General features: G+C 41.7%; 1 protein-coding gene across 5 annotated transcripts in view; it reads left to right on the top strand.

Moving 5' to 3' along the window:
• Positions 1-25,406, top strand: part of THSD7B (thrombospondin type 1 domain containing 7B) — a 309,626-nt gene that overhangs the window by 106,221 nt on the left and 177,999 nt on the right. For all 5 annotated transcript variants that reach the window (XM_027695950.1, XM_027695952.1, XM_027695951.1 and 2 more), the window contains 3 exons: positions 1,721-2,516; positions 11,781-12,032; positions 19,491-19,660. In XM_027695950.1, the coding sequence (XP_027551751.1) occupies positions 1,721-2,516; positions 11,781-12,032; positions 19,491-19,660 (1,218 nt within the window). The remainder of the gene's footprint in view (positions 1-1,720; positions 2,517-11,780; positions 12,033-19,490; positions 19,661-25,406) is intronic.

The raw sequence follows: 25,406 nt of genomic DNA, 5'->3' as shown, positions 1-25,406 counted from the left end.
ATGTCAAGCCCCTGGCTCTGGAGGATCAACTCCTCTATTCATGGAGAAAGAACAACGGGATTGCCAATGAAACCGCCATCGGCTGAATGAAATACCTGGGATTATAACTGCAGCTGTTATGGGACTGCTTTTGGGTTTTATGTGTGTTTGGTTTTGTAGTGTGAGCATGTAACTGATTCCGGTAGTTTTAAAATCAATTTAAAAAAAAATTGACCAGAGAAGCATTGCTTAATATAAATAGACTCATTTGTTGCAAGTTCATTTTCTGCCTTGAAAAAATAAAAAAGATAAGGCAGCTTCAGTGTATTTTCAAGCAAGAATTATGTATGCAGTGTTTGTACTGAGCAAAATGGGTCTTTTATGAGGTATTGGAAAGTTTTTAAACTTAGGAATGAGATGAGACCCCCTTGAGATGATCATCAAAATCCCTTTAATAGTTAAGATTCGGCCTGAGTGCTTTTCTCTACCTTTGCTCTTCAAGTTTGCCAGCAATTTTGTACTTTATAGCCCTCATTATTTTTTTGACTTGCTGGATTTTTATCGAATAATATTTTCATAGACAAATCTTTCTATTTAGCCTTGTCTGATTGTGTTCTCTTGCAAATCCTCAAGTAAGATTCATATGATTACACATGTATGTTCACGTGCTCCAGAACTGAAAATTACATTGCTGGGTTTTATTTTGGTTTAATTTCTCTTCCTGAATTACTGGCTTAACCACCTCTTATAGTGCCACATACTGCAAGTGGAAATTACTTGCTCAATGTACCTTGAGGGTGATTGGAAGTCCATGCACATGAGGTGCCTTTTCTGCCGTCGGGCTCCGCTCTCGGAGCAGCACCCTGTGGGACCCATCCTGCAGTACCATGCCAAGCCACTTCCTCCATTTCAAACTCCTATCAGGAATATATTCTTATTTTCACATATTTAACCACATTGCTTTATCCCTTCAGATGATGATTCAGCTGCTTCCCAGTGCAGTTTATTCCATTAACTAATTGCTCTATTAGGACTGTTTTCCTCTTATCTAGCTCGACTTTCTTTTCCTATTAGATGATTGTTCTTTTATGATCATTTTTATATTAATTTGTACAAGTAAAATTAAGTAGTCATATTTCCTGAGGCTTTGGGAGGAATTTTACTGCCACAGAAATGTGCCTGGCTTGCCTTTAATTTGAAGTATTGTGGGGCTTTTTCTTTTTACCCCAAGTTCTCCAAGTGGTTAGTGATGCGAGTACACTGAGAGGAGAAATGTCTTGCAGCCTTTAGGAAGCATTTAACCAATTTTAGGGACCAGCTGGCAGTTATTTATGTTTTAATATATGGCAGGGTGTGGTTTATATTTTATATACTTTTTTTTTTTACATGTGATAGGACAAGGGGGAATGGTTATAAACAAAAAGAGGAGAGATTTAGATGAGGTGTTAGGAAGAAATTCTTTACTGTGAGGTTGGCGAGGCACTGGCACAGATTGCCCATAGAAGCTGTGGCTGTCCCATCCTTGGAAGCGTTGAAGGCCAGGCCGGGTGGGATTCTGAGAAACCTGGTCTAGTGGAAAGTGTCCCTGCCCATGGCAGGGTTTGTCACGGGATGAGCTTTGAGGTCTCTTCCAACTCAAACCGTTCTGTGATTCTGTGGTTCTCTGATCTGCTCTTGGGCATCAGGACAGATCTGTGGGAGGAGCATTGCATGGCATTTCTCAACACCCCCTCTCTTGCAGGTCACTGGGGCCGGTGCATAGGTGACTGTGGCTCGGGGGGCCTCCGCAGCCGTGCCGTCTGGTGCACCCACGCGGAGGGCTGGACGACGTACCACGCCAACTGCGACCAGCAGCACAAACCTGAGAGCCAGAGGAGGTGCTTTAAGGTCTGCGACTGGCACCTGGAGCTGTTCGAGTGGGAGGTTTCGGGATGGGACAGGTGTGGGCTGGTCTCCGCCGCCGGAGCTGAGGTGGGAGCCGAGGCCTGTGTCACCGCGCAGCACGGGCTGCAGCGCCGGAGCGTGCGCTGCCTCCAGAGACTGAACAGGACCGTGGTTGCCAGCGAAATATGTGAGTATTTCACACCGCAGCCACCGGCTGAGCAAGCCTGCCTGGTGCCCTGCCCGCGGGACTGCGTCGTGTCCGAGTTCTCCGGCTGGTCCGAGTGCGGCACGGACTGCGCCAGGAGTTTGCAGCACCGGACGCGGGCGGTCATCGCTCCCCCTCTCTACGGGGGTGCCCCGTGCCCGAACCTCACAGAATCCAGAGCCTGTGCAGCTCCTGGCTGTGCCCTCGGGGAGGAGGAGCACACCTACAGCCTCCGCGTGGGCTCGTGGGGCGAATGCCGGCTGCCCCACCCTAAAGACTTCGAGCTGGCCGGGAGGAATATGCGGGATTTGGGTTTGGACTCTGGAGAGCGAAGCACGCCTGGACTTCACGGCTCTAAACGCCACCACCATGCCGGGGAGGTGGAGATCGGCTACCAAACCAGGCAGGTCAGGTGTGTAAGGAGCGATGGAAAACATGCAGTACTCAGGTAAGGGGCCTTCGGCTTCTGGTTCATCCCCAGAGGATTTGTGGGGCACAGCGCTGGCTCGGCCTGGCAGCACCACTGAGAATGAGCTTTAAATGCCTATTTTTATGTGTTTTCTTTATGGACCTCTTCTTGATATAATTCTCTTCTAGCATATGCTGAAGATTTTGCATTCTTCTACGATTTGTGACTGTTTAATTCATTTTATATTTTTAATAATTCTCTTCTGTGTTTTTTTTTATTTGTTTGTTTTGTTGTTTTGGGAAAATGAAATTGTATATCACTTTGTGCTGTTGCTGGTCCCTGGCTGTAGGAAAGGGAGGTTTCATTCTCAGTCATGTACTGCATATATTTGGCAGGAGAGGCTAAAATTGCACCAACTTAAACTCCCTCATTCTTGCAAATCAGCACTGCATAAAATAAGTCTGAAAAGTTTGGCCTTGGGAATTTGCTAGAAGGTATATTTTGGAAAGAAATCAGTGAGCAAACCTGTGATTGTTGTCCTTATTGAGGAGCTTTCCTGTCTGGGTGTAACTCTTGAGTGCTGATACAGGGTAGGTGACTGTTGGTAGAGATTGTTGATTTCTGTCCTTACCTAATGTTTTATCTAATGATTTCTCTTAGTCTGTGTAGACTGCTTTGCTATAATTCAAATGTGAAGGTTACAGTAAAGTGCAGCAAGTAATGGAAAGATTTATTCTCTCTATTTCTCACATTTAAATTTAAGCTATCTGGGCTCTGCTGTTTGACTCCAGGTTGGATTTGGGCAGGCACCAGTAGCTACAGATGACTGAGAAATTGATTGACTTCTGAGAAAGTCAAAATTGCTGGAGATCTTCTTTTGTTCTGTTTTTCAAGAATATTGGAAGTTCTTGAAAAATCCTGCTCCTGAATGTTGCAGAAATCAATCCATAGCTCCTGGCGCTTGCACAGACTCAAATGGCAGAGATTTTATGTCCAATTCTCTACCCCTGTTAATGTCCACAGTGGTTTTGCACACATACTGAGGTGAAAATACACATTCTACTGTTTTTCTAACCTGCTTCTGTTACACCTGTAGCCAGGGAAGGATTATTTTTTTATCAGTTGGAAAAAAGTCAGGCTTTGTGAACTGTTCCAGCAGTTTCCAACATCTTGACTTTATTACTCGTCTCTAAATATATGCTGAATCTAAATATACAGATTTTATGCTCATGTAGCTGCTTGACTTTAATGGAGTCACTTGTGATTTATGCTGCTGTGTGACCAGCAGCAGGTTTATGTCTGCTAATACTTGTTAGCGGTTCTGCCTCTTGTATCTCATTCCTTATCAGAGGCTCTGGGAGGGGAATCCTGCTTTTGTTAAAATTTCACTCGCTCTGCCTTGACACTCTCACTGCTGTATTTGCTGTAAGAATGGGTATGGAAACTTTCTATAAATGTTTTCTCTGCTGTGTTATACATTCAGTTTCTGGATGACAGTGGAGAGGGTGCTGGGAGCTTTGGTTTTAGTGACTCTGTCCCTGATCGAGCTGTCTTTTTCCTTGCTCCTTTCTGGGTTTTTTGCTGATCTAACCCCCTTTTGGGGAGTGTACAGCTCCATTAGCCACCTCCTGGCAGTCTTTTTCTGCTGAGCTTGTGTCTCAGATTTACTGCAGAGCTGAGCCTGACCCATCCCTTACTCTATACTCCAAATACAAGAGCAAAGCTCATTGATTGAGTAGAGGAGGAAAGGTCATGTCATGTTACAACGTCCAGCTAGTCATGCACTTTTCCTTTCTTTTTCTGGATCTAAAATTCAAAGCTAAAAATCCAGCCCAAAATCTGGTTGGTGTTTAATCTCGGGGCTGGAGTGTCACAGACATCAAATACCCTTGACAGTGACTCCCTTTGAGCATCCCCTGGAAGTGTTCTCCTCGTTTTGTTGTGCAGCGTATTTGCTGCCATTCTTTTGAAGAACAGGCCTGATCTTACAGATGTTGCTGTAGGACAGCGATGGTATTTTGGCTACTGATAAAGAAGAGTAAATGCATTTGCATCACCCTGTAGTGGGGTCTGGCAGGAAGCCAGGTGTCTGCTGTGAAACGGGAAAGAAGTGCCTTGTTTGTGCTTCTGCATTTTCCTGGCCGAGGTTTCCCATTTCTACCATCACTGCTGAGTAAGTACCAGTGTAAATTAAATGTCTGGAAAACTGAGGCAAGAGACAGGGATATCCCAGGACATGCTTTAACGGCAGGCTCTGAGCTGCTGGTCTGCCAGGGCTCTGCCATCACCCTGCCTTCCACCGCTGCCCAATTCTCACAGGGAAGAGGCAGACAACAGGAGTGGTCAGCAAACCATCCCCAGCTGGCCAAGGGCCTCAAAAGGAGAGGGACCATATGCTCATCTTGCCTCCTGATTTATAATGCAGTGGCAAAGATGCCCAGTTTATTATCAAGGTTGTTTAATTTACTGGTATCTAATTTCAGGGCTGTAGAGCAGCTGGTGAGGGCAGTGAGCAGCAGCAGCTGCTGTGCTCCCTGATGGGAGAGGATACAAGGTACACTCTTTGGCGTGAAAGAACAGTCTTTTACCAAAAATTGGATTTTGGTGGCCTTGAGTGCAAGCTGTTTTTTAAAGGCTAAAAGATCGAATGCATTCACTTCTTATAAATCATAGAGTCATAGAATGGGTTGGGTTGGAAGGGACCTTAAAGCCCATCTTGTTCCAAGCCCCTGCCTGACATTTAAGTTTGCCAGGTAACCCTGTAAAAAGGACCTTTTGGTTTTACAGTGAACCCTCAGAAGGAGATGAACAATCCTTTGCGTTATAAGGAAGACATTTTTTAAAATTTAAATAATTGGTCCTGTGATGATCTGTGTGTCTGTACCAGCCTTAAAGGTGCAAGCAAAAATCCTAGCAATTTTAAATGTAAAAACTGTAAATAGGAATTACTTGAAGAGGAGCACGAGCATGGGGAATATTGGACGTTCTGTGTCAGGGAAACAGAGCTGGGGATGTTTTTGATGAAATATCTTTTCAGTCTGGAGGTTCTACATCTGGCAGAATGGAAGGAAAAGGGGCAAAGGAGAAGGAAAGGGAGTGACAGATCTTTCTGAAAACACCTGAAGTGACAACAGTTGAACGGCAGAACATCAACAGACCTTGAGACAGGTTCACTTCTGCTCAGAAATGGTTTTGGTGTAGAAACCTTATATTCATGAAAATAAAAGGAATAACATCAAAATAGGATGATTTTATGGATCTGATTTGAAGCTTTTAAAGACTTTTTTTTTAAAAGCTGGAATTCTTTTTCATACTATTTCTGATTGAACTCAGATTTCATTTTAGTTCAGAAAAATGTTTCCATTTTGTGTTAAATCTCATAAGCAGTAACAAATTCAAATATAAGCACTTCCATGCATTTAAAAGAAAAAATCTGAAAAAGTTGCAAGGAATGAATGTGCCAGAACTTATGCTCTTTTTGGTTTCCTGTCTTGTTAGAGTTGTAAAAATGTACTGAATAGTGAGGCAAAGGCACTTGAGTTTGTTTCTTTAAAAAAAAAAAAAAAAGGTTATTCAGGTTAGATACTGAATTGCAGTTTAGTGAAATGAGTGTCCATAGCAAGACACTGAAGTCCTAAATAAATTTAACCTGATTTTCTAACCTGATGTGTGTACTCACTAAGCATACTGAGAAGGTAAAGTCAGGATCAAACAGTTTTAGGGGTTTTTTTATTATTATTATTTGGATTAGGAGTCTTTTAGGTACATATTTCTTAAACTCTTCATTTTACATTTGAGATGACAACAGTGATATAATAGAGTTGGATTTGGGTTTCTGTTTACTTTGCCTTTGTAAGTGAAAATTCAGGTCAAACTCAGTCAAGGGACAACCCATCTGTCAAGGCAGAGGTGGAGCAGCATTCAACTCTTTTGTTTGCCTCTGTAATTTAAATTTCCATTATCCATTTCCTAGTGGATTGTGCGTAACCACTGTGCTGATGTACATTTTTAGGAAAAAAATATTTGCAGTTTCAGTGTTGACATTCTACTGTTCTCTGGGTGAATACAAAATTCTGCAGTCCAGAGCTGGAAATGCCGTGCTGTGATATGCTATTTGATGGTTATGATTCCGATCTGGGAGAGGAGTTTTATGTTCACGTTCCTCCTGGCAGATGTAGGAATCAAGCTTCAGTGCTCAGGCTTCAAAACAAATCCCAGAGCTGTTGGAGAGGAAGGAGATTTTATTTTCTAGTGTTCTTTTCAAAAGTTTTGTCTGTCATTTCCTTTGCTTTCACTGAAAGCATGTGAAACGAAGGAGCAGTGATGGCTTTTTCATTTTCATAAGTAACATTTTGGTGGTCAGGCATTGTAATAGGATGCCCAGGGAAGTGGTTGAATCATCATCCCTGGAAGGGATTGTTCAAAACCCACGTGGTTGTGGCACTTGGGGCCATGGTTTAGTGTTGGACCTGGCAGTGTTGGATTAATGGTTGGACTCAATGATCTTAGGGGCCATTTCCAATCTTAATGACTCTCTGATTCTATGCTTGTTGAAATGGTGTCCAATAATGGCTGTGTTTTTCTCTGTTCTCAAACTGTGATGGGATCCAGCTGCCTCTGTAGCCCCAAAATTTAAGAATCTGCCTGGGTAGTAAAAATGTAAACCAGCATTTATTTTTAATTAAAGCAGAGGATCTGGTGCATTGAGTTTTGGAGACACCAAAGCTTAGACATCTTCACTAATGTTTGTTTGGATTATAGGACCCCCAGCTCCCTTTCCCTTTGGTCAGTTGTATGGCAGGCAAATATTCCCCATCTTCACCACCCTGGTACAGAAGGGGCTGATGTTTCTTCTGCCAAAGAAACCTCTTCTGCACAGATTGAATATATGTTACCAGTACCCAAAATACCCCTGGCAACTCTGGAGGTCCCTAAAATACATTAGGAATCCTCAAAAGTATGCCTGTTAACATTGATTGCCAGTTTCTAAGGGAAAAAAGTTATTTGATGCTGTTAAAAACATGGTAAGATTGTGTCCATTATGAGACCTTAATATTATTAGCCAAGTGCAGAGAGCAGGTAGTGTGTAGTCCAGCAGCCTGTAGAGCTGGATCCTTGATTACAGAATAGGAGATGATAAAAAAAGAGAAAAAATGAAAATGAGTTGTTATCAGTGTGGCTTAGCTCACTCCAGGATTGTCTTGCTCTGCAGCACATGGGTTTGAACACATGTTCCCCAGACAGGCAAGGTACCTCCCAGGAGCCTTCCTGAGCTGCTGGGAGAGAGCCTGGCTGCTGAACCTGCAGTACCCTGTCCTCCTGGTGCTGCCTTTGTACCAGCAGCATGGCCATGGTGACAGCTTCTTAGTGTGTCAAATTATTTTGGAGATGATCCTTCCAGTGTAAAAGGTTTAACAATAACCACCTGCCTCATCCTGTAATGTGAGGAATTGCATTGGTACAGTTGGGAAAGGAAACCAGGGGTAATTTCTGTGCTGTGCCCAACCTGATTTAGTGATGCACAGCTCCTGGATGGTCTCGCTCCTTTTTCCAGCTGATAGACATGTTCTCACTCATTTCCTTGCAGTGGATGTGACGGCTCTGTGACTGTAGGGCATGTAGCACAAAGGCGCTGAGCTGCTGGGAAATGTGCTATTTTTTGGTGAGCTACTTTTTGTCCAGAGCAGAAAGGTGGTGTGGTTCAGCTTGGGGCTGCACAATTACTGTGTCTCCTGGGTGTGTGTGACTGGAGATGGAGGAAACGAGCAGAGCTGCTCCATGGGAACAGCCTGGAGGGATGTGGAGCTGCACAGCCGGAGTGGTTGGTACCCGGAGCTGCTTTCCCTCCCCCCCTCTGCTCTTCTGTGTGTAGCTCCAGGATTGTGCAAGTGTAAAAGAGGCATGAGTAGGTTTCCCTTGGTCGAGTGTTTTGTGGTTTTTTAATAAGTGGTTTATTCCCCTTCAATACACAAGAGGCTAAGAGGGCACTCTGCCACTTGAAGCTCTGTGCTGCTGCTGACTAATGGATCCATCCTGCACCGCAGGCACCGCGACACAGGGAAACAATTCCTGTAGTGCTACAGTGTCAATCCAAGTGCCTAACACAGAATAAAATATCAGTAGTATAAGTACCCTATTATGTCACATTTCCCAGATCGACTCCCAAGTAGAAGATCTAACCTGAGACATTAATATGTGGACAATTAGTTTGAAAACAGGGCTCTTGTAGTATGTCTTGCCCCCAGGACCTCCTTCCTCTCCCTGCTGGTTTGGATACAGCCACAGCAGCACAAATATGTGTCTCGTTTGCAGCCTCAGATCAGCGAGTGTCTCACATGTCTGGGCTTTATCTGTATTAGATCGTCCTAAATACATCTGCGACATGAAAGGCTGTGTCTGAATTTCATGCAAAAGAGTGTTTTTACATTTGTCTTTGTGTTGCTTGGTGTCACAATTAATTTGACTTGGACGCTCTGAATGAGTAGGTACAAGTTAATTAATTTTCTTTCTGTTAGGCAGTTGCTTGTAATTCTCCCTCAAAAGCCTACTTGAGCAGGATGGAAATTGCCAGCTCCCTGTCTTATTCACCTGGAGGTCAACAAAGTTACCCTCTTATTTTATAGCAGGAGCAGTGGAGAGATTTTCAGGGACAGAAACAGCTATTCAGCCTTTGGCAAAGGCTTTTGCCAGTGCAGGGATGATTTCTCTACGGAGGTGGCTTTTGCAGCCGGAGGGTCAGCGTAGGTTTGAATCCATCAGGAGAGGTATTGTCTGGCTAAGAATTGGGACTAGCAATGTACATTTAAAAGAAGGCCCCGAACCAGATTTTTAAAGGCTTCATTTTGTTCAGTGCCTAAGTAAAGATCAAGCAAGACAAATCTCTTTTGCAGTGGTGCAACCCCAAAAATGGATTTGGGTTTTCACGCTGGTATCTGAATGGGGAGTTTTGATCACACTTTAAAATGTGAGGTCAATTACCCTCTGTGCTATGTTCTTAGATAAACTTGAGTTTTCTGGTACCATCAGTTAGGGCAGTGTTTTGTCTGTGCTACTGTTTTATCTACTCAAAATCAGGAATTATTTTTTCTTGTTAGTGTTTGTGGCACTAGTGGCACACCTGTTAAAAAAAATCTTGAAAGGGAAATAAAGTGACCATTCATGTGACTGCACCTAACCCAATGTTCCCAATGTTCCCAAAAAAAGACTCAAAATCCCTGGGTTAGTAAGTACATATATAATGATTAGTACTTTTCAGTCCTTGGTTCCACAGAGCTGATGTTTTGTTCCAGGGACAGCTTTGCAATCAGTTGCATTTGACTTGTAATAGGGGAATGAGACATGTTTTTAAATTGTAAGCAAGAATATTTTTATTTTGAGGGGTCTATGAACATCACAGGCTGTTTGTACTTTATGAACTTGTTTAAATAAACCTCAGTAAATTCATGCTCATAGCACCTGTGAGATGAATGAGTTTTATTCTAGGTGAAGACATTAAGACAAAAAGTTGTTACGCTTTTTTCTTTCTTAACATTGGAGTACAAATATAAGCCAGTAAATGCTGTATTTTGCAGGTGGTTGAGGTTCTAGTCAAACTTGATGTGTATCAGTGGGAATATTCCTATTGACCTTTGTGAAAAGGGGACCAATTTGTAGGCTGGAGAAGCAAGTGAATGTCCTTTATCTTCTCTGCTCCTGCCTGTGAGGCTGCCTGGCAATCCTGAAATGATTGCCCCAGTCTATTTTCTTTGGAAGAGTTAGGTTGGTCAAACTGTGCTGTAAGTAGTAACAAGGGAGGTAATGGCTGTTTTCCTGGCAGCAGCTCTGGATTTCACACCTTTTAAGTGTACCTGTATTTGCTCCTTACAGTTGGCAAAAGCTTGACCACAAGCAACTGGAGGCCGGAGAAGACAAATTTATAGTTCACGCTGACTTCATCATGTGTGGTCTTAATTTCAGAGGCCAGTTTGCTTGAACTGTATAATACTATGCAGAAGTCAGTAAAATCTTGTTTTCTTTTTTCCTGGTGATTTCTTTTTTCTGGGCTTTGTCTCTATCTGGCCCATCCTGTCCTCCATGATGCTTCAGTGGTATCTCTGCTCATACATCCCTCAGTCCTCCTTTGGTATATCCTTTTGTGCTCTGAACAAGAAAACAAGAAAGGTTTTTCTCCCATTTTGAGGGAGGAGAGGTTACCCTCTAGAGTCACAGAATTGTTTGGGTTGGATGGGATCTTAAAGATCATCTAGTTCCAACCCCCCTGCCAGGGGCAGGGACATCTTCCACTAGACCAGGTTGCTCAAAGCCCCATCCAATCTGGCCTTGAACACTTTCAGGAATGGGGCAGCCCCTTTGGTTAGTCTCTGGCCACAGCTGTGCTCTCTGGGGTCTCCCCCAGCACCCTCTGGGCAGGAGAGCCATCAGCTGGCTGAGACAGAAACAGAGGAGCAAGAAAGGATGGTGTCCTTAGTCTGCAGGGTTGTCTTCTCCCAAAAGTATTTGCTGCGTTTGCCATACTTCATTGTGCAAATTTATTGTAACCTTGGAACTCTTAAAAATGTTATTCTGGGACTTTGTATCTCGATACCAAATCTCAACAGTTGACAGCTCTTAGAATTTGGTTTCCTGCTATACTGGGCCTTGTGTGGTGTCTTGGTGTGCTGCAGAGTGAATGAGCTCATGTCCTGATGTCATCAGGAGTAACTGAGTCCCAAAATATAGCCCCACTTGCAGCATTCCTGGGTCTCTGGTGGTTTGTCAGGTTTGAAAACCCTCTAACCTTGTTTGACAGCATGTGTTTGATAAGAGCCTCACAGAACTGACACTGTTCTTATTAGTGTGGGACTAATTGTTTTTTAAAAGAGCAGAGTTTCTCAGCAGGATGTGCTGACTCCTGGTTGGATGGATGGATAGAAGATATCTCATCTTGCGTATAGGGTGTGGGAATGGTTACCAGTGGCATTATTTCTCTTGAGCTTGGATTTTGTTTTCCATTCTGGATGAACTGTGAAATTCTAACTACAGAGGAGCAAATATAATGCCTTTCTCATCTGTTTAACCCAAAATAAATGAGATGTATTATTTACAAACTACTCGTCGTGAAAGATTGCACCCAGAGCTTGCTGGAAATGTGTTATGTGCACTGCACTGGAGCTCCTCTGACTTTCACTGTATTCCTGTTGATGCAGATCTTCTGATTTGCCCAAAATGGCCATGGATTTCTTCTTTGGGGGTTTGGCTTGAAAAAGAAGAGAGGAATTTTTAAAGCAAGACCTTCTCAGCTGTTGTCCTGTGTTCTTGTCGCAGCCTCTGCCTGCAAGATCCCGTCCCTGTGACCGCCAAGTCCTGTGTCATCCCTAAAGACTGTGAAACATCCGAGTGGTCCCCGTGGAGCTCCTGCTCACGGACCTGCAGCTGGGGAGATCCCACCCCAGGATTCCGGAGCCGGCGCCGCAGCGTGCGGAGTGTGGCCGTGGGCACTGGGAAGCCATGCCCAGAGCTGGAAGAGAGGGAAGCCTGCAGCGTGGGAGGGAAGGAGCTGCTGCAGCCCTGCCCCAGGTATGGTGAGAGCTTTTAGCCCAGTTTTTGGAAGTAAAGAACTTGTTTGGTGACTTGCCTTGTGCAAAGCAGATCCTCATTGCTTGGTTTGTGCATGAAGAGGGTTGTGTGTTGTGCTTTCTGCGTCTAAGAGATCATTGATTTGATCATTGTTAACTATGATTAGTGGTGTTATTTATTGTTAGTAATGTTCTTGTAATTGTTGCTGTTGTCGTTGTTGCTATTACAATAATTACAGTTATATATAGAAATGAATTTAAATTACATCCACTACAGTTTATGTTTTCATATTTTAAAAACTGGAAGCAGAAACTCTTGTTGTCTGAAGGGGCTTTGGTACTGATTGCTGTTTCAGAGAATTTCCTCAGCTGCACAGAGACTGGGCAGGTCTCTATGGTTGTGCTTTTAATGGCTTTGAAATTGTAATTTTTACATAAGATTTAATGATTCCTCTTCATCTCCCCTTGGAAAAATCCCAGTCCTGCTTGAGGAAAAGGGGAACTGATCAGAGGTAATAGCTTGGACTTTACTCAGCTTCCCTCTGGGTACTTCTTGAAATGGGAAACTTTGCAGTCCCTGAGAGCTTGTTTGGTTTGTGGCAATCTTTGTTCTGGCAGAAGGAGAGGATCTCCCCTTTCTGGTCTGCAAACCCACACCATTGTGCTTGGCCAGGCTGGTATAGGAGGTCGATAGTGTGATTTGCAAAGCAAATAAAATATTGCTTGATTTTTTGTGTGACATGTTTTCAGATTGATTGTAAAAAGCTTTGGGATTGATAAAATTTTATATGCATTCAGACAAATCTCCCTGTCTGTGCCTGAGTGTGTTCAATAGGAGATCTGTTCAGTGCTCAAGTCATGAGTTTCTGGGGCTTTGCCAGACACTGCCAAAACCTTCGATAAAGCCTTTGCAAGATATATTTCTTAGGAAGGCATCACCTGTAAAAGTGTCTCTGTATCATTGTGCTCATTCAGAATCAAATGCTGATCATTTTTATGCACCCTGCCAGTAGAAGAGAGGAAGTATGAAAAAAAATATTCTGTTGCTTGATTACATCCTCCGAAAAAGGCTCTTAGAGAGTGATTTTTGCTCCTGCCCAAGCGCACATGGATTTCAAAGACAATAGATTAGCACATTGTCTTGCTGATTTGTGCAGGAGGGTGGGTGCAGTGACACCTGATTGGGGGAGACTGGCTGGGTTGTCTTCTCCCAAAAGTGTTTGCTGCATTTGCCATACTTAATCAGGGAGCGAACAGACGTGGGGCTGTGCCCACTTTCTCACCTCTGCTTTTTGACATTGCACTTTATTGAAGGGCAAACAGTTGTGTAGAGCCAGGAGAGCCCAAAAGGTGAGAACCTGCATAACACTGATAAATTTTTGGAGGTACCACTCTTTCTGTAGGAAACCTGTTGTTCTGTCAGTGTATTGCTGCTGTGCCCAGGTTTTCGTGACTCTGTGAACTCTGAAACTTTCCCCATCTTTCCATGCCTCCATGCCTTGAGGCAACACCTCCGGGGTAGTATCTGCAAGAGCAGGAATGAACTGCCTAATGTGCCAGCTCAGAAAAATAACATTAAACTTGCAGGTTAATAGAGCCACTTAGCTAAAAATATTAAAAACCACAACTCTGGTATTTAGTTAATTGATATTTCTAGGGATGTAATATCTCAAAATGCAGGTGGTAGGCTATGACCTTCTCTTACTGCACAGTGTTGAGGAGAGTTCTGCAGTAGTGCCTGGTTAGTAGACTTTGATTTTTCCATTCAGTATATACCGAAACAAGCAAGAATGAAAATCTGTAATACTGCAGTATGTGTTGGGGATTTACCAGACATAAGGCTGTGGGGCCCAGAATTTTGTATTAGTGAACAGAAATTCAACATTTAGATGTTATTTAGGTGTCAGCAGCTGGTAAAGGATACTGTTGGTCCATATTACAGTTTACAGCCTGGTGATTTGGTGTTGCTCTTTGGGAACTGGTGACAAAGCTCCTGGCAATATCTCAGATTGGAAAGCAGTGGCTTTCAGCCCTAGAGGGATGGAGTGTTAATCCCTATGAAATAATGTAAGAAGCCTTTGATGCTCCTGTTCTCCTTATTTGAGCATATTCTCTTTGCAGTGTAATACCTAGAAAGATTATGCTTTTTTCCCCCTTAAATATATGCCATTTCATTTGTGGCTTTGCTAGGGCTTACCAAACAGTTATCTTTTCTTGCTTCCCCTTACAAGAAGATCATGAATTTAAGGAGATTCTATAGCAGAAATAAAAGACTCTTTCCTTCATTTGTCTGGTCTCAACACAAGCCATTCCTTTTTTCTTTCTTGTGTTTGACTAATCAGATTAGTTTTAAAATTTCTTAAGGTGAGACTTATATTTACTTTTCCAGTTCATGGAAATACACTCTAAGCTAATTTCTAGTTTGTTTTGAGACAAGTAGCCTTTCCTTTAGCTTTATTCTTTGGGCAAGAGTTTTCAAATGCGTGCTGCAGGCACAGCAAAGAAAATGGGTAATGACACAGACCAGAAACAGAACAAGCCTCTGAGCAGGAGAAGGAAGGGGATTACAAATAAATTTTTATTATATTAGGGAGAATATTTGGAAGAAATTCTTCCCTGTGAGGGTGCTGAGGCCCTGTCATAGGTTGCCCAGAGGAGCTGATGCTGTCCCATCCCTGGAAGTGTCGAAGTCCAGGTTGGATGGTGCTTTTAGCAGCCTGGTGTAGTGGAAGGTGTCCCTGCCGTGGCAGAGGGGTTGGAACTGGGTAATCCATAAGGTCCCTTCCAACCCATCCCACTCAATGATCCCACAATTCTCTAGAGGCTGTTCTTTAATGCAGGGGCAGAGAGCACCCCATGAGTGAATAAAGGTACATGTTGTGGGCTACATCCTCCCACATGGAAAAGCAACAGATAAACCGGTAGCACTTGCAGAATTGTACTCAGCAGAGAGAGACGGGTGAAATGATATTCCAGCTCCTAAAAGGATCCAGAGAGGGAAAAAAATACCTTAAGGCTCAGAACTGTTCTGTTAAATATTATCTCTATGTCCATGGCAAGGCTTCAAATTAAAGGCCCCATCACAGGTAGGTGACAAAGCTGTAAATTTGCTGTTAGATGGGAATGGCTTTTAATTTTATGACTGAAGTTTACAAAGGCTACTGTAATCAATAGTTTAAATGCAAGAAAATAAAACACGTTAACTGCATGTAAGACTCCAGAGCTTTGTGCTTTGTTTTACTTTTGGTTATTTGCTCTGAAAGGATTAAGTGCTTAAAAAGCTTAAACACATAGGAGGTGATTCTGTTTTCTTTTATTGTGGTATAAATTTGGGATACTTCAATTAAAGTGAATGGTTATATACAGGTATAAAACTTGTGTAAACACTAAGAGCATAAGTCCCATAGACTAAAGACACCAAGAGGTTACAATAAATCCGAAAGATACTGAGCACTTGTTTGTTGCATAACTGTCACTGAGTCATGGGTTTTAGAACAATGTTTTATATCTTTTTTATCCTTGATGTGTAGCTTTCATGTTCGCTGGGAATAGATAGATTTTCCAGAATTATGATTATGTCTTTATATCGTTCATTTTGCTTGTGGTTGCCATGTTACAAGACGGGGATTTAGAAAAAAAACTCTCTCCGCTTTGTTGGAAATTCAAAGCTTTTCAAAAGTTAAATGATGGAAAATGGGAAAGTTTTAAGACCTGATTTTTTAAAAAAGACTTGAGGTTATTGCTGAGATACAGGTGTGATAGTATCACTTTGTAAATGAGGCTCATTATGCCCAAATTAAAGATAAGAAATTAGTGTGAAGTAGGAAAGACTGGAATGGCAGTGCAGTGCATAGTGCTACTAGGCTCTGGAGTTACACTTCAGGAGTGGTAGCAACACTGCTCTTCACCCCTTTGACCATCACTGGTCTTGGGCAGGCACAAGTGACCTCCAGCTTTGTTGACTCTGATTGGATCAGGAATGATCCCTGGTGAAGCTTTGGTTATCCATCTCCATGCTGGATGATTTCTCCTGCAGTTGCAGGTGGGTGTCACAGTACAAGAGCACACTTTTGCCAGGATTGGAACAGAAACCTGCAGGACCTGCTCTTCTGCTTCTTCTACTAACTCTTTAGCAGGGAAATTCTGAGCACTGCTTATGAAGTGAAAAGCTGTTCAGCTTTGTTGGCCAAGTTCCCTCCTGGATACCTCAAGCACAAAGTTCATTGTTCCTAAACCAGCATTTTTTGTTTGCCAGTTTTCTTAAGCAGAATGATACAGCTGTCTGTGGATTCTGGAGTTCCCCATTTGGGATGTTACCTTGCTAGTCCTCTAACCATCATCGGTGGGGTCTGTCTGTCTTTGAAGTAGCTGGACTTCCTGTACCTCAGTATTGTCAAAAACTGGAACAAGCCTATTGGGAAGCCAAAGGGAAGGGCTGAGTTATTTTAGCTATAGTAAGAGGTCTGTAGATAAATGAATCACAGCTAGGACTGCAACTATACCAAGTTTGCGTCAGTCACACTAGAGATTGGTAAGAGTTAAAATGAGATGTTAAATCTATTGACATCTGAAATTGTTGTCAGTGACAGGTTTTGGAGTAAAGATCACAAGAGCACACTGGAGCTGACCAGCTTTGACCCCAGTGTGTAATGTTCCTCCTAATTCCTGAGTTCTCATCCTCTGGGGATGGAGTGTCTGGATGGATTGACCCCTCAGTTTAACATGGGTACAGCATGTTTTTGTTATGGTTCGTTGGTGGCTTTGGTCATCTGCAATCAGTTGAAGAAATTGCAGTCATGTAAACTCACTGTGGATATTGCTAATAATTTGCAAGAGTTTACCAAAGTCAAAAAACACCTCAAGTATTTTCCAGCCAGTAATCTCATTTTTTTTCCTAATGGCTATTAATAAGCCTCTGTTTAAATGTAAATAGAGATTATGCAGCCAGTTTCTCTTTGTTACATAATGTTAATTTTCATTGTCTTTAGTGTAGTCCGTAGGTGGGCAAATGAGTGCCAAGTATTGGCCACACTCCTTAAAACCCTGCAAAGAGTCTACCCCACAGCTGTCCAAGGTCTCCGTGTCCATCGGGAATGGTCATGCATTGAGTTTCCTACTCACTGGGACAGCAATCCCTTGGGTACATTTCTGGGGTAGTGGGCTTCTTAATGGCAGTGAAAATGTTTTAAAAAATTTTTTAATGCTTGGAGATCAGGATTCGGTACTGGAAAATTCCATGCAGCTGAGGGCATGTCCAGCTGGGAAAAAGCAAGATGGGCTGATGGGGCTGAGGCTTGGAGCTGGTGAGAGCAGCACAGGCGCCGGCTGGGCTCCGATAGCTGTTCCTTATGGACTGCTCAGCAGTGGAACACACTATCCACTTACTCTGGGAGAGTAACTAAAGGGATTTTTTTTTTTTAAGATTCAGGAGCTGATGAAGTTTAATTATCTCAGAGCTCAGATTTAGTTATTTTGCATAATTTTAATCACTGATGGCCTAATTTTCGTAGGTGTTAACTCCCGCAGCTCACACTGAATAGGAGAAGCAGACGCTCACACCTCTGGAAATGAGTCTTTAGGATCCAGAGTTCACAGCTGACTTCCTAAGCCAGATATTGACAATGAGTTTTTCTTTGGTCGGGTTTTTTTTCCAATAAATGCTTCCTTAAAAGAACTATTTCATTGGCTGCAGAAATATGTGTGTGTTCTCTGTGTAAGCTTTTGGTTTTGAAAGTGTAGTCCTGAAAAGCACAATGTCCTGAAGTGCTGTGGAGAAGGAATCCTCTTCACCCAATGTTTGATGAAGAGCACTTTACTTTTCATTGCCTATATAGTAAGGGGAAGGTTGCATTTAACACTGCAGGCCCAAGAAATGGGATTAGGAACTACTACAAGAAAATATTCATGGCTGTGCTTCATATGTTATTGGAGTTGAAGTATTTGATACTGGTCATGTGAAAAGTGTGTTCTTCATTGTTTTCTCTGTTGGTGATAAACCCTGTGAGTGTATCCAGATTTGCACCTGATGCTGTTTGTTATTTAAGAGAGCATGACAGCTCATCCAAACAGTAACTGTAAATGAAAAATAATTGACAGCATTCACAAATGTTTTCCATGAGTATGTTACAAAATTCAGAAGTGCTTTGTGGCTAGAAGTCATTTTATGCCCATACTTACAACATAAGAAGTTTAAGAGAACATTGATGTGTGCTCAGACAAATTAATGTATTTATTTTTCATATAATTTTGAGATGCATGTTTCCTTGCCATAGCTGTGGTCAGGAACATATACTTGCCATGAAGAATACAGGAGATTAAGATGGGAAGGCTTTTTCTGCAGAGACACCCCATTGTGTTTGAGTTTCCAGAGATCAGTCAGCAGCCAACAAACACACGTAATTTTAACAACTGTGGATCTGCTGTAAGAAGAGAGAGCATTTGTCTGGAGGATTAAAGAAGGAAATTATTTTACATAGTTTACATTACACAAACCCCAAAGATTGTATGGAAAAGAGGAAACTATGAAATTTAGAGGAGTGGAGGAATAAAGCAGCAGAAGTGTGAACAGATTGTTATAAAACCAATATTGCCTAAGATTTGCATTCAGGAAGCTCTGAAAGACTTTGAGCTCTTATTTACTCCCCTCATACTGTGACCTATGAGTCAAAGTGAATTATGCCTGTGAAAACTGTTATGTTAGAAATATGCTCTGCATTTCCAGACACGATGGGGGTATAACTCTCGCTTTCCATGGATACACAACACTGTTTTCCCTATGGTTTTAATAAGTTCTTCCTGGCATTTAAGCCGGTACATGCCAACAACTATTGTCTGCACAGCATTCACCTGTCTGTGCCCCAAAACATTATCCTGACTTGAAAACCATTAATGCTCTTTAGTTGTGAATGGAGTGTAGAATAAAAGTATTTTTGTCTAGAGCTTGCTGTGTGTCACAGCTTCTGGGAACTGGAATTAACTGACCTACTTTGGCCAATCCCTTGAAGGAATTGTCCCCTGTAGAAAATCCACCTGTGCTTGGAGCTCCATTGACATATGCAGGATTTTGGCTATTAAGTGCATTTCAGAGTGAGGTGTTCAGCTCTTGGCAGAGAGGAGTGGTTTGGTGGTTGGAGCCACATGTCTGAAAACTAGTTTTCACACTTAATCAAACCTCTTAATCTTCAATCCTTTTTTACACCCTGCTCAAAGGTGTTGTCAGGATGATTTAGTGTTTCAGAACGCTTCGGAGATTGGTGCTCTGGGAAAAGTTTTACACAAGCGCACCAGACAAATAGCAAATACTTAACCTGTGTAAATTTAACACTCAAAATGTTTCAGAACATTCCCTCTTTTGGGTAGGGAAGTGCTGCTATAAGGATTAAACCAATTATATTTTGTCATCCAGTAAAGTACCTCTCCCTTACCCATTGTCTTTACCTGTTCTGTTATATTTCCAAAGGTTTGCCTGGAGGACTTCTGAATGGAAAGCTTGCCAGGTGTCACTCCTCCTTGGCCAGCAGGACCCTCACCACCACAGGCACGTAGGGCTTTGTGGAGGTGGCCTACAAACCCGGGTGGTCTACTGTGTCCAGATCACCATGGAGCTTGGGACACACCGGCTGAAGGAAGGTACGTGTGCGGGGTTACTCTCAAGTGCTGGCCTAAGTAGATCTGAGTAAGGAAACAGGGGAAGAAAATAAGGAGGTAACATCCAGTCATTGGTAGCCTTTGACTAGCTGATGCCCTCCTGGTATCTGTGCTCTCATAGGCAGGTGTTACTTGGCATCAGAGGGAGGAAGTGTTGTGTGGAAGTGCCAGGAACCACACCCTTCTTGGATGAATTGCTGCCACTTCTGTTGTTCGCTTGTGCTGGGAGGGTTACAAAGGATGAAGGAACTAAATTTTGCTTGGAGTTGACTTTTCTTCCTCTCTCATATATCAGGTAGCCCAGCCCCTCGGTAGCTGAATGCATTTATCTGTAGTGTAGTCCTGCTTTAGGGTATAAAAAAAGATGTCACACTCCATTCGGGATGTGCCTTTAGCCTCTGCTTCAGATTGATGCACAATCTTTCTTGTGATTTGAAGGGGAAAGCAAAAGTAATATTGTCACAACTTCTGAGCAGACAGAAGGTTTTTGGACTCAGGAAGTGAGTTATATTTCTTTTAGAAGAATAATAAGTAGTTACAGATTCACCATGAATAATTCATCATAGGCTGTTTTATTTACTCGATGTAGTGCTCTTGTGGAATGTGTTTTTGAGCAGAGATGTAAGATAATAACAACACAATAGGATATCTTAGATTTATTTACTTACAGAGGCAAAGCAAATGTTTCCTGGATGCCCAGTGTGTGTCCCAGCATCCCACACAGACTCTGAGTTTATGTGTAGTGGCTGCTCCACCTCTCCCAAACATCTGGCACTACTTTACTCTCCCAACACAACACCCCTCTGTTCTGCACAAGTGTGTGGTGCACAGGGCTTTGAAAGCTAGAAAAGTACTGTTGATGAGAGGTGTGGGACATTTATTAACTGTCTTCATCCTTCTGACCACTTCTGTGGTCCATGTGACCACTTTGTGTTAGGCTGGTGAGCAACAAGTTTGAACGGACTTCATTCACACGTTATTCTTTGTCAGTGTTGTGAATTACTCCAGAGGATTAGAGGAGCGCATCTGAATTCCTTATACCAACACAACTTGTGACAGAAGTGGTGCTCTATATCCACTGTGTGATCACCTGCAGGTTTTGCCCCTGTTCAAAGTTCATTTCAACTTAAAAGTTGCAAGCCCTCTTCTCAACAAAAAAACACCCCAAATGCACTGGGATACCTCTTCCTTGTATTTACAGTTATAGCCTTTTTTTTAAAATATAATTTCATATAGGCAACTGAAAAATAATTGAACATGCAGGGCAATTGTACAAGGTGTAAATTATTACTGTAGTTTCAAAGCAGTACTGGAGATGTACAGAAGTCCTTGGCAAGTGAGAATCCCATCTACTGGCAGCACAGTCACATGCAAATAGAAAGAGGGAAAACCTTCCCTATTATCCCTCCCCAGCCAGTAATATTCAGTGTGTCTCATGTACTAGCTGATCAATTTTTGTTTTTTGAATAAATAAGGAATGACATATATTTGGGCTTTTTTTCTTCTGACAATCTGAACTGACAGAATACTTTTATTCATCACTAGGGCATCTCGTATTTTATTGTACCAATTTTTCAGTGATGAGAAGATGAGGAAGTTAATCCTCTACATATAAGCAAATATAGAGTCTAATTGCTACCATCAAAAGTACAGTAATTTTTCTTTCTTCACCTCTTGAGTGTCCTTAGAGGGATCATTCAGGAATCAAACAAGCGAGTCTAATAGGATATTACCATCCATCACAGTTGTTATTCTTCTAGTTACTTCCAATGAGTATTTGGACCTAGGCCCAATGACATATGTGAAAGAAGATTTTGTCCTGTGGTCTCTCCAGCAGCATTCTTGGAAAAATATGTAGAATCCTGGTTGGAGACAGGTACCATCTGTGATGTATTTATACATACTGCTCAAAGCTCTTTTATCCCCCAAGGATATCTCTCCCATTTTTCATTTGCTTAGTCTTCCCATCTATTTCTTCCTTTATTAAAATGCGTGTATTTGGAAAGAGAGCATCTGTTTTCTTGAGTCCCTATATATCAGTTATTCCAAAGGTTAAGTCTACAGAAATCTTCCTGTGTTTTGATTATAAAATTCCAACTTGAAGGTACTGGAAATGGAAAACTCTCATTTAGGTATTACTTTGAGAAATGCACTGATAAGATTTCACATCTTTCTCCCCGAAGAGGTGACCTAACTAAGAAATCCCTGTCTTGATCCGAGTGAAGTTATATATTTTTTAGGCCTTAAGGAGGAATTCCATACTTTTAACATGGGTGAGGAGTATTTGGAGGCAGAATATCTTCCAGTCTTTGAAGTCCTTGGTGATATTCTTGCATGCTGAGATTGTTCCATCTGGATGAAGCTGTCAGTGAGCAGTTGGTAAACAGGTAAAGGGAACTCCACATCTCTACTCACTGTGAGGTTTTTGTTAATTTAGACTGAACTTTAACATGACTAGCTTTAAACAGATCTTTGTGTTTTCTTTAAGTATCTCATTGAATTTTAACACATTTAAATTTATAACCCTGAATTTTCACAGAGAGGTCGTCATTTAATACTTCAAGTTTATCGTTATTCTTTTGATATCCAGAGATGGAAGTAGCAAATTTGCATGTTGTAAACGATGTTGCTTTTAACGAAGAGACAAAGTTTGCACAAAAAGTAGTGTAGAATGTGGAAATGAGGTATCTACAGTACAGCTCCAGTCTGTCCTTTCTGCCCTTCAACTCTGGATACTCCCTAATCCCTGTGCCTCGACATCCTGTGTCTGGACCAAACTGTAGGCATGGTGGTGGTTACCCTTCCTTGTACCTCTTCACTCATGTGGAAGCTCTTTTAAATAAAGTAGAAAGGCAGACCCTCAATTTATTTTCAAAGCAAGACACTGCCACCATGGGACTCACGTATTTTCTTCTCTTTTGCAAGTGGGCTTACAGAAAGAGGTAGGATTTTTGTGACTGTTGATTTTACAGAATTTTACCTGAAATGTGTTTCCCCACAATAAATTTTAGTTGATCTGGGTGAACGTCACTGTCTAGCAATCCCCAGGGTACCAACAAAAAAGACATTTGGTAAAAGTAGGGAAGAATGTTATACAATGATCAGTTCATGAAACCTCTCCTAGTTTGGCAATGCAAATCTCCTCTCAATCACAATAAATGATTCCAATAATATGGGAATTAAAATTGTTCTTAGGGTCTGGGAGTGGTGTCTGTGTTTATGTTCAAACAGTTAATAAACATATGTGGTTCCTAGATTTAATCTTCTTCCTCAGGAATTTTTTACCTTCTTTTCTGAAGACCAGGTAGTATCCTTTTGTTTTCTGATAAATTTTACTTTTTGGATTTATCTAGCAACTGTAACTCTCTATCAGTAGCCTTGGAGATGGCAGCCTTTATAAAATCCACCAGAAGCATTTCCTCTCTTCTCTGAACTAGTTACCTGCTGTCCCTAGTGACTGGGATTGCTGTTCTCTCCATATTTTCTGCAGCTTTCTAACTAGGGATCTGTCTGCCCTGTCATTCTTTCATAAAATTTGTGCCTTATATATCTTGACATTTTTTCTTTCTTACTTGTTTGAATGAGATCCAATTTGCCTCTCACTTTCAGAATTTTCTTATAATGTTTTTTGCAGCCTGCCTGCTTAAGTTTTAATTATAGGACTGAAAAGACTTTTGTGAAATGCTCTTCTCCCTTGAATCCTCTTTATTGTTTACCCAGCATAGTAAACTTGGCTAATAAAATGTATCTCTTATTACCATCTCACCAGCAAATCACTGCAGGTTCCTATCTTTTTAATCTTTGTTATTTTCCATCTGAAAATCCACATAAAATTCTTATACCTGTACAAGGTTCTAAAGTCTTGTCTGCAGTTTTTTTGCTTAATGAGTGTCTCCATCATATTTGTCTCCTTATATTTATTTTTATTTGATCTTGAATTTCAATAGCAGGTGTGTGAGATAGTTGTGCCTTCATTATTTTTGGATACCTTTTAGTGTTACCCTGCAAAGCTATTTCTTACAGAAGTCTCTATTACTTATATAGCCCTCTTTCCTTTGAGAGAGATTCAGCCCTCCCCTGTTAGTAGACATTATCTTGACTGACTTACTCCACTGTAGTTCCCCAGCCTATACTAATTTTTGCTTTATTTTTAGGATGCAATTCCACCTGGTTCATCTTACATCAGATTTTTTTTTATACATTTGTGTGTCTCCAGCTGTAGCAGCAAAACCTCCTTTAGTCTGTTTAGAGTTAAGGACTTGGAAAATACTCAAGTACCTTTTCAGGTCTAATGGTTACTTTCTGATCCATCCCTGTGTGTATTCCCTTATGTAGTTTTGTCTTACAAGCCACTTTACTGACAGAATCACAAAATGGTCTGAAACTGAAACTGTTCCCCTGCACTTTCATCTAACTCCAACTTATACGACTCTCAAAATGATGATTTTATGGCCTTTATACTTTCTTGTTTTCCTCAAAATATTGAGCTTTCTCCCTACTGCTGATAGACAAAAATATCTATTCCTTTCTTATCTGATGAGTGAACTTTTCAAACTGTTCTTGATTCCCATATGGGAGATGTTTTGGCACTGTGTTTTATTTTCCAGAAAATGGTGCCTCTTTGGAGTTTGCACAGAGGTTAATTTGAGAACTCTTTTCATTCATATCTTGTATTATTCTCTGTTTTTCCTCATCTTTTTCTTTCTGCCCTTTTGTCTTTTTTAGCTCTAAAATATTCTGATTTTCCTTCTTTGCTGTGTACGCTGTTTCCTAATGAAGGTGCCACATTTTTTTCCCCTGCAAGTTCTTTGTTCTACTCTGAATCATGATCTTCCAGTGCTTGTCTTCTGGGGGATTAGTGTTTCAAATTGGTACATGTGGCATCTGTTCAGTAAACTATGGAAGTAGTTTTGGGAAGAGAGAAATACCAACGAAGAATCCGATTTGTGTGTGCCGCCATCCCCTTGGGTGCCAGGTGTCTTGTGAACCACCAGGTCCAGCTCTTTAGAAACTGGAAGTTTGTTGTGCAGGTTGTTGTCATTTATGGCTGTTGCCACCCTGCATATTTACTGGGAAGAGACTGTGTTGATGGAGATAAGCTGCCCGTAGGAGTTGATGCAGGTTCTGCACCGTTGGAGTGAATATGAGCCCTGTGAGGAATACGAGCCCTGTATTAAATGCACACCTTTTTTTTTTGTTTGTTTTGTTTTGTTCTTGTTGTTGTAAATTTATGCTGGTGAAGCTGCAGGAATGAGAAGATTAATTTACTCTACGGAAATTAGAATTTAAGAACTTTGATGTTTAAATCCTGTTGTCCTTGTCTGGTTTATGAAGTTGAAAAGGAATAGGTTAGAATATATTAGTAATGAGAAAACTTGACTAGAACCATGGTGGGGGAGAGAACTGATGGTCAGCAGTGGTATGGAAAAAGCTTTGTTCTGCTGGCTCGTGGTCCAGCAACAGGAGTATCCAGCCTGGGGCTTAGTTGACCTGAATCCCAGAAACCACATTCTCAGGTGGAAGAACAACCCCCCCAAGGATCCCTCTAGTCCCAAACTAGTTGTTTATCACTGGGATGACCGCATTGGCTTGAAAAGATGCGAAATACACCTCTGAAGTGTGAAATATATTCAGGGAAGTCTGCATCAGATTTATATTCTGGGATGCCGAGTTATTGATCTGTAAGCTCACCAAATGCTGAGCAGAATTTATGAGATACAACTCACAT

Source organism: Neopelma chrysocephalum, unplaced genomic scaffold, assembly GCF_003984885.1.
Source record: "Neopelma chrysocephalum unplaced genomic scaffold, ASM398488v2 Primary Assembly neopelma1_103b, whole genome shotgun sequence".
Lineage (NCBI taxonomy): Eukaryota > Metazoa > Chordata > Aves > Passeriformes > Pipridae > Neopelma > Neopelma chrysocephalum.
This window is presented reverse-complemented; position numbering and strand designations above follow the sequence as displayed.